General features: G+C 39.3%; 2 protein-coding genes across 5 annotated transcripts in view; one reads left to right on the top strand and one right to left on the bottom strand.

The window, feature by feature from the left end:
* Positions 1–2839, top strand: part of LOC138056922 (cytochrome P450 10-like) — a 22921-nt gene extending 20082 nt beyond the window's left edge. For all 4 annotated transcript variants that reach the window (XM_068902884.1, XM_068902881.1, XM_068902883.1 and 1 more), the window contains exon 9: positions 1608–2839. In XM_068902884.1, coding sequence (XP_068758985.1) covers positions 1608–1718 — 111 coding nt within the window. In that variant the 3' untranslated portion in view covers positions 1719–2839. The remainder of the gene's footprint in view (positions 1–1607) is intronic.
* Positions 2840–3621: 782 nt separating this feature from the next.
* LOC138056923 (uncharacterized) overlaps positions 3622–10000 on the bottom strand; it is a 15068-nt gene continuing 8689 nt past the window's right edge. Inside the window, exon 2 of the mRNA XM_068902886.1 lies at positions 3622–6789. Within this exon, the coding sequence (XP_068758987.1) occupies positions 6148–6789 (642 nt within the window). The 3' untranslated portion in view covers positions 3622–6147. The remainder of the gene's footprint in view (positions 6790–10000) is intronic.

Below are 10000 nucleotides of genomic sequence, written 5' to 3'. Positions count from 1 at the left end.
GCTGTTCGACTCTTTGACTTTGATAGACAGGATGGCTTAGTGGTTATCAACCGCACCTCCCACCCATGTGACCCAGGTTCAACTCTGGCCTCGAGGTCGTATGTGGGCTGAGTTTCAGTCGATCTCAATCTGACTCCCAGGGTTTTTCTCCGGGTACTCCGGTTTTCCTCCCTCATTAAAATCGACTCTAGCTAGATCAGTAACATCCGGGCGGATACCTTCGTATAGGAATAACCTCTGGTATCTCTCCCTTTCATTGTATTGAATGAATAAAGTTGGTATTATTATTATTATTATTATTATTATTATTATTATTATTATTATTATTATTATTATTATTATTATTATTATTATACATACATACATACATACATACATACATGCAGTTGGCGAAACCACCTGATTCCAGAATAGGTTGATACAGTCGAAGCTCTCTGAAGCGACCACCCAGGGAATTCAAAAAAAGTGGTCGCAACTAATAGCTGGTCGCTTACGAGAATGGGTTCTCGTAATCGACCAAAATTATAAACAATAGAACATGGTCGCTTACGTGACCTTTCAGCACGTCGAGTCTGTGGGATTTGTAAATTCTTACTGATGGTTCTGAAGATAACGGTCGGGAACTTCTGTCATTCACGTCTCCCAAAATATCCTCACAAACCATTCCCAGCCAAAACATTCCAAAACAAGTTTAAAGCCCTCCTTGAAGAGCGAGGCTACCCTAAGCTGCTTATCGAGAGAACAGTATCTGAACAATATCAATATCTGAGGTCAATTTTTCTGGAAGACAGCTGTCGGCAACCACCGAGAAAACGTTACCATTTGTCACAACATACAACCCAGCAGTGTCAATTCTTCAAGCAACACTGACGCGCAACTGCAGTTTTATTGAAAACCAGCCATTGCTGGCAAACATATTCAAGGAACCTCCTTACATATCATACAAGAGGGGTAAATCACTCAAGCACATGCTCGTTAAAGCAAAACTGTGAAGTGAAGTTTTCGTGATTATCTGTAACCACAAACCCGTAAAAGAGAGAGGGCAGTGCAGGTCTGTCACATTCTTTCAAGTTCTCTGCACATTTGGTTGTGTTTTCTATTAAAGTGTGACATGCATAAATGAGACACTGTGTGGTCGTTTACGAGAGCTTAAAAACGATGCGAAAGTCCAGTTGGGTAATCCAAAGGTGGTCGCGTTAGCTTTCAATTAGAGAGTGATAAACACGCACAAGTGAGATTTAAAACGGGATTTTACATTGGTGGTCGTAACTAGAGCTAGTCGCTTACGAGAGTGGTCACTGTGAGAGCTTTGACTGTATGAATTTAATTTATATAGCACTGGTCGACCAAGCAAGGGTCTTCTTGCTTTTGACTGGGTTGAAGACATTATTTCGCGATCGCCCAGGAAAAAAACACGACAATTTCGTCGAACAATATTGTGCATTATTGTCGAAACTGCGCATGCTCAACTGGCGACCCAGCTCCTTTAAGGTTTGTGTGTGATTTCTGTTCCTTTTTATTTATTTAATTATTTATTAAGAAATTATAAAAACAAAAAGGCTCTATCCGAATGCCTGACTTAACTTGAGTTTATCTCTCACTTGCAGTTACTTCAGCGTTTTCGCATCGAGTATAACAACGAACCACTGGAGTCAATCCAAATGATGTTTCTTGCTCCTGACAAACCGGTCAAGATCAAGTTTGTCGATCGAGTTTGACTTGACAGAGGATGGAATTACACAAGCCAGAAAAAGTGTTAATCGGTATATTTTATTGCAGTAATTACACAAAAACTTATAATTTTCACGAACAAGCATTTGTCACCTCCGTGTCTTACAAAATCACGGCGAAAATGCCTTATTATATGTTTGGCAATCCCAGAATCTTTTGTGCATAACGTACTTCTCCGTTAACGCAAATGATTCATTACACGAAAAAAATCACGTAATTACTTATTAATAATAATATTTATGAAAACATTTGAGATGGACCACTTTTATAACTGCCGACCACTTTTACATTCTTTTGTCTATATGTTAATTAGACCTACTGGCCTCGTTTTGAAACAAAAGTTCTTTTGAAATTTGCTCGTCGTAGCGAGGCTAGAAAGGCTTATTAGCAATAAAACAAAATATTTTATTTGGCCGCCATTATGAAAGAGGTCTGTAGCTTATCGTAAACAATGCACGCGCATCACGCGGTCACTCACGCAAAAATTGCACTATCCAGGGCTTGCATTTGATTGGCTATCGGTGACCTTCTTTAGCCGTTGGCCAACCAGAATGCATTGGCGTCACGTCGCGCATACGTGACAGAACATCGAGGAGATCCTTTCTTTCTCGGTACGGTTAACACTCATGGCCATCCCTCAAAATGGCATTGGACATTTAGTAACAATTACACTACGCCAGTGTTACCGCGAAACCTCTCGAATGTAGCTTTTCTTTGTCGCTACAATTCGTGTATGTCGACGTCGCGTCCAACTGTAGATTAGTTATCATCTTTTGTAACATTCGTTTGTTGCGTTGTTAAATTTGTCTTTCGTGTGCTTGTCTCTGATTAATATTACATAATTTGTCAAGTTTCTTCTAAAAATTTAGTCCGGACTACAGTTTTTTGGGATCACAATTTTATTGGCACGTTTTCCTTTAGAAGCCGGTTTTTAATATCGTGAAGTCAGGACACCGTTAAGGTAAATCAGTATTATTCATACGTTGCACGTTCCTTTGCTTTCTTTAATTTAGTTTCTTGGCTTTGTACGTCTGTAATTCTGGGTTTTTCCCGCATGTTTTGTAGTACCGTAGAAGTGTGGATTTTAATAAATTTCAACGAGCGCGAATACGCGTGACTTTCGTTACATAGTACTTAACGAAGAAACTAATCAAATCACGTCGTTGAGCCCAGTTCAGTCAACATAGTCGGAAGCTGGGAGGAGCCGCCGAACATTTGATTGATGATGGTAGCGAAAAACACATTGGTCGGTTGACCTTAGAATGTAAGAGTCCGCATGTTATTGAAAGGCGCAGTAAAGAAAGCAAAGGCCGATGTGGAACAACATCGTTTGAGGTTTACGGCGATTACGGCGTTCTGCAAAGACCCAATGTGCTTCGGGAACATCCGATGCTGCCTATTAAGATGGATACCTCTTTCTCGATAAACGATCGAATGATGACGTGTCGCTGTCCAAAGTTCGTTTGAGGATTTGGCGAACAAGGTTCCGCCCAGCGGCATCATTTTTCAAATGTTTCAGAAGTAGAGTATAGGGCTGTGTCGTACCTCCTCTCAACTGATGCTCATGGCATTGTTGCCTGTAATATTTTGTTGGGCAAAGCAAGAGTTGCCCTTTTGAAGACCGTGACAGTACCACGTCTGGAGTTGACCGCTGCCACAGGCACTGCTAAACTTCACAGACAGATTAAGAAAGAACTCACTCTACCCATACATGAAGTGACATTTTGGACCGACTCTACTATTGTTTCGCAGTACATCAACAACACTTACACAAGATTCCAAACCTTCGTCTCTAGCCGATTGGCTATGATCCACGATGTCTTAAACCCGTCTCAGTGGCGTCATGTTAGCTCTGACTTGAACCCAGCAAATAACTTACGCGTCTCGTGGTTTCAATCAATCAATAAACTTTATTTAAGTGTCTAAAACTTCTAGTCAGCCCGGAGGCCGACTAATCGGTGACACTCCCAATAAAATTACACATAAAATTACACTCTTGACAATCAGAAGTGGTTTCAAGGATAATTATTTAGAGTCAAATGGAAATAGTAGTATTATTTCCATTGCTTTTTTGGCCTTAAGTCACAAAGATCATTGTGGGTAATTTCATGTTCATTACAGATGAAAATAAATTATACATCCTCTAATTAAAGAAATCATTAAGTTGGCAAAAACCATATGTCATTATTTCCTTTCTATTTTTTGCAAATTTGCCCTGTGAGTTAATAATCAAATGATAGAGTGCAACATGGTTTTACACTTTCACTACGTCACCGAAAATTATTTTTTGGAAACTTGACCAAAGCAAATCTATGGCTACATGTTCAAATAATTTATTTTGTTGTACCTTTTTTACTGCCAACATCAAAGAAATCTGTAAACTTATGCTGTCCTAAATAATATCTTTCACTGTTTTTTATCCTCTTTGGAAATTTGCTTTGTAAAACTGCTGGGGAATGTTTAGCCATTTCACCACCCGGGGTGTTCATGTGAAAAAATGTTTGTGCAAATACATTTTTTTTGTACATAAATAATGGAACTCTCATACAGAGCTAAATTACTTTAGTGCCAAAAAATTATATACTAACAAGTAATATTATAACAATTTATTCACTTATATAGCACTATTTCCATTAAAATTGCTCAAAGGCACTTTACAAACATAAATTAGAGCTGCTATTACAATCTCAGCTACATAAATATTCTTAACGACGTGGTGAAAGTAATATCCATTTTCTACATTAAGGAGGTCACAGGAAAGGAGCAACATACGGAAAATCCCTAAAACCAGACATAGCGTATACGAAAATTAATTTAGCCTAGTTCACAGTAGCGACGTAATCGTGCACTTGTAATCGTAAATTAACTTAAAAGTGTTACGATCTTGCGTGAATCAATCCGACGTAAGGAGATCTTAAGTAACAATTACTTTTTTTCCCCAGGCTCTTTGAAAAATTTGATACTGTTGATACAGCTGAAGTTGATCAAAGATGGATAAGACAGTCATTTTTCTGTTCTTGGATTTTTGTTTTTGTTTTCAAATGTCGCAGAAGGAATGTTTTCGAGCGTGTTATTCAAAAGCAAAAATGTTGCATTTTACCTGATTTTACCAAAAATGATGTCTCGGGAATACCAGAACCTCATGATAGAAATCAAAACTTGAGATAAAGGGTGTTTTTATTGGTATGTCGTCGTCAGTTGTTAACTAGATAGAGAGAGAGAGAGCTTCGTGATTGGTCCGTCCGTACAACTCTGCTTTCGTCTACGTTTAATCGCTTCACACCTCGAAACCTGGTTAGCGCTTACCGTTGGTTTAGAGGTATCAAAACCTAGAGGTTTCCATGGTATTTAAGACTGGTTAGCGCTAACCATGCTTCGAACAACCCGGGCAAGATCAGTGTAGTAATCGTAATGGTAAGAAAAAGGAAACTTTCTGATCCTTAAGCCGATGATACACGGTTTAACATCTTGCGTTGAACGATGTTCTGAGGCACCCAACGAGAATATAGTTCAAATCCACTTAAACATAGCATTGTTAAACGTATTTTGGTATTTAAACGGTAGATATAGGCATATTTTTAACCCCTAATTTTAGTTAACGTTCGGATTTCCTAGCTAAAAGTCAAGTGATCCAAAAATAGGGATCAAAACTTACCTTTTCGAAATTTTCAGCCAGAAAAAAGGCTCCCGAAAATTCTAGGTGACCTTTTTAGGATAAAAATTCGTTACAAATGGGCAATTATACCATTTTTTAGATGTTCGAAAATCCTAGAACAGGCAGGCAAGCAAGAAATTTTAGAACAAATGTTCCGAAAAGTCTAGATCTCAAATCGTCTTCCGAACAGATATTTTCCGAAAATTGACGTTGGGTGCCCCTGGATGTTGTACAAACGTGTTGAACGGAATAGAACTGGTCTATATTTTCATTCAACGTTGTTCAACAACATTCAACGTGTTGAATGGCATATTTCAACATTCAACATGACACGACACACTGTTCATCATTTGTTGAATCGTGTATCATCGGCTTTACGATTACGATTTTCGATTCACACTAGGTTATAACCCTCCTTACGACTACGATTGCGATTACGATTACGACACTTGTGTAAACAGGCGTTAACTCCTATAAAAATGGACAATTTTTGTAACACCATTACGGCTAGAGCTATGAGAGTCTGACTTCAGTCTAGGTTTCCTCATGCAACTTAGTATCATTTTTGTTCATACCCCACCGGGCTTTCTAAAATTTAAATAAAAAGGAAAACAGATAAATTCTGCTCGGGTGGTTATTAAGATGATGACACCATGGAGAGGGCCTGTTTTTTACATCACATTGTACTAAGTGGTTCTTTTCAAAGGTTTTGCTGAGCACCCAACTACGGGTGTACAGGGTTCAATAGCAACATTCCCATTTTATCCGTCAAAATACGCCCAATTTTCAAACAACCATGCTATTGAAGCACCGACAAAGTGGCCCAATCCTGCTCCTACAGCACCACCTACTAAACTTGCTGCCAGACCACCTGCAGGACATATGATTGGCCCCAACCAGGAACCCAAAACTCCACCGCCTAGACGACAGGCTGCCTTGGCAACAATATCAACAAACTTGGACCAGAACTCTCTCCTCGTCTTACCATGATACTTAAATGCTTTGTAGATCTCATAAGATGCCAAACCAACCTCTAACAAGATGCCTATTCCAATTCCTACCCACTTGGCATGCGTTCTGATGGAGCAAGCAACTTCATCAGATGCACATGATGCAATCTTGATGAGCAGTGGTACAAGAGATTTCTCCATCGGTTTCTCCGCTTTCTTCTTACCGTATTGATACAGGCCTGCAAAAGCAGAATAGAGAACCTCTCTTGCCCACGGGTACCAGGTCTTGACCTGAAGGCTAACGTTAAGCCCACTCTTGCACCAAGTGACAAAGTGTTCGCAGTTGTTCTTCAGAAAATCATAGCAAGTCTCGTTTATTCGGGAACGGGCTCTTTCGATCACTTCCGTCACAGAAAAGCGCTCTAGTTCTGGTGGCCATATAACCTTCAGTATCTGGGAGTGAAAAGGAACCAGTGCAGTGTTAAAATGTGAAAATACCTCGGGTAAATTCGTTCAGTCTCAAGTAATGTTGGGGGGTGGGGGATGTGCATTGACTGGTGAATATCAGGGTTATAGTTAATCGTCAACGTCACGCATCACCTGTCGCGCTAACCGAAAAGCCTCTGTGATTACTCAAAATGATCACAGGGAGGCCGTACGATCTGTTTGTGTAACCGTTTGTGACTTTATAATAAATGCATTGGATTACCGTTTGCTTCTTCTGTAGCGATATATCAATAAATATGTGCATGGACTAACGCTAAATGAACGTTGTGTTACCTTACTTGCTGTCAACTGTCGTTGTTTCGCCTCAGAGAAGTGGTATTATGAACGATTTTGAAGATTTCGAGTTCGCTGTTTACTGTGCCCCTCAATGGAAGGACAAGGTTAGAAGCTAATTTTTGAACGGCATCATCGCCGGGGCGATTTTCCCCAGAAAATCGCATTGCTCCGCTTTCAAACTTCGCAGGAGGATGGCCGAAAGATTCACGCTTCTACTGGTACATCTTGCTCGAAAATTCATCCAAACGGCTCGAAGCTATCCCTGGAAGAAAATCAATGCAGTTTATCCAACCCGAAACTACAGTAACACAACACCGATTGGTGTATGCTATGACATGCACCAGACCAGACATATGCTGGGTTGTTACTAAGTTGTCACAGTTCCTGTTTGCTCCCATGAAGGGACACTAGATAGCTTTAAAACATGTGTTGCGATACTTGAAGGGGACTCTTGATTTTGAATTGTGCTATAGAAAGTGGGATGATGGTCTTACACTGATAGGCTACAGTGATGCTGATTGGGCGTCATTTACAGATGACAAACGTAGTATCAGTGAGTACTGTTTCACTTTGAACAGAGCCTGTCCTCTTATTTCTTGGAAATCAAGGAAACAACCAACAACGGCTCTATCATCATGTGAAGCTGAGTATATTGCTCTGGCAGCAGCAGTCCAACAAGGTATGTATCTCACTCAAATGATGAAGGACATTGGTGAGGTAGGTGGCCCTGTTTTGATTTTTGGGGACAACCAACGTACGATCGCCTTGTCCAAGAACCCAGTCAACCAACGGAGGTCGAAACATATTGATGTTCGATACCATTTCATTCGCAGCGCGCAGAATGCAGGCAAGATAATCATTAAGTATTGTCCTACTGCCGATATGGTAGCTGATGTCATGACCAAACCAGTTACTAAATTTAAGTTGCAAGAGTTTAGGAATGATATTTTTGGTTCTTTAGACATAAGTATACAAGTAATATGCAAGTATAACTTCATTTTGTTATTATTGTATCCATTTAAGAGATAACACATCTTATGTTGAGTTCACTTAGTGTAATAATATGCGTATGTTATTGTAGGACATCTAAGTGAGATCAAGTGGGGGTGTTAGGAATCACATTATATGCAGTGGGATGCCTGTGAATTTAGTTCCCGGAATGAAGTTCTCGGATCTTGTTCTTCCATGAGGTAAATCATGGCGTGTTTAATGTGTTGTGTGGCTTGAACAAAATCTGAATTCATCTTCCCCCGTCATGAACGAAACAAGGAGTGCCTCAATCAGACGTTTCGGATAGCCTCTAGCATGGAGACGTGATTTGAATTTGTAAATGTTTTCTTCAAAACCTGGTCTTGAAGAGTTAGTGCGCAGAAGTCTTAAGGCTTCGCCCTTCACGAATCCTGACGCCTGGTGGGTGGCTGGAGGAAAAATGTGTGTATTGAAAGGTTTCAGTCGGCTTAAAGTGTGTTCCTATATCCAGAATGGATTGATTTTGAAAGCGTTTGCCTACAACAGTATGCAACAGTGTTTATATTAGAAATATAATTTCAGTGTTTGAGATCTCAGCACGGTAATTTGATGGTTGGCTGGTGTGAGTTTGCTTGTGTGATAAACTTGTCTATATCTGGTTTGCTGACATCCTACAACGAAAAAATGTCGTCAATATATCGTTTCCAAATCATTGGCTGTGTGATGCTTTTGCTAAGAATCTGTGTCTCTAGATTGGCCATAAAGACATTTGCAAAGGCAACGGCGATTTTAGTACCCATTGTGGTACCGTGAAGTTTTAGATAGTCATCATTCTTTCCGTTGAACTGGAAAGAATTCTCTTTAAGTTTAAATCTTAGCATTCTTTAATCTAGCTTGTGGGGATTGGGTTATTTTTGTGAACGTTTTCGTATGCTTTGCATACAGTAAAAACCCGCGTATAAGAACCTAACATTTAAGAACCTGTTAGGCTAAAATTTCATTTTTAAGCACCCTTCACATAAGAACCATTTTAGGCTAAAATCCTAAAACAGGTTCTTATTTTCAAAAAAAAATATTTACGGTATATATAGAATTAAGAAATTTTCTCAAAAAAAAAAATATATATATATATATATATAACACAGTCTGTATGCAATAATACTCTAAACACTATAGCATGGTTACATAAAACTTGCCCTTTTTGAATACAATTATTAAACAGAGATGAATAGGATGAACCTTTGGTTTTTATGAAATCACAGTACACGAATTCAAAAGTTAATCTGTACCCATGTAGAGCAAAAGCATCTTCCAGAATGGCAATTAGAAGTTTCCATTAATTCACATGCATGGAATGGTGTGACTGTATAATACTGAGTTCCATGTACTCCATTAGTACCAGTAAAATATGAATAAACATACAAATTATGTGTCAATGGCCGTTTTTATACTAGAGACGCATAATTCGTCTGGGACGAACTTGGGCAAACATTTTTTCTGCGTCTGTTAAATTCATCTTGTATAAAGACGGCCACAAGACGCATTATGCGTCTGGACGAAGAATTTATTTTAGTGCGTCTTCGAAGACGCACTAAACTGGAAAGTTCGTCCAGACGCATTATGCGTCTAGTGCCCGTCTTTATACTTGACGAAATTAACAGACGCAGAAAAAATGTTCGCCCAAGTTCGTCCAAGACGAATTATGCGTCTCATATAGTTCGCCCCGTCTTTACACTAGACGGATAACATGAGAGACGCATAATTCGTCTGGACGGATTATGCGTCTCTAGTATAAAAACGGCCAATCAATGCTAATTCCAATGTTACTGCCTGATGAACCATTAATACCCAACCTGACCAATTCATATGGGATTCGTTGAGTTCCAATCCAAACATAAATACATTAAAACAT

This window comes from Montipora capricornis, chromosome 7 (genome assembly GCF_036669925.1).
Source record: "Montipora capricornis isolate CH-2021 chromosome 7, ASM3666992v2, whole genome shotgun sequence".
NCBI classification, from domain to species: Eukaryota; Metazoa; Cnidaria; class Anthozoa; order Scleractinia; family Acroporidae; genus Montipora; species Montipora capricornis.
Note: the sequence above shows the minus strand (reverse complement) of the source record. Positions and strands in the feature narration are given on the sequence as shown.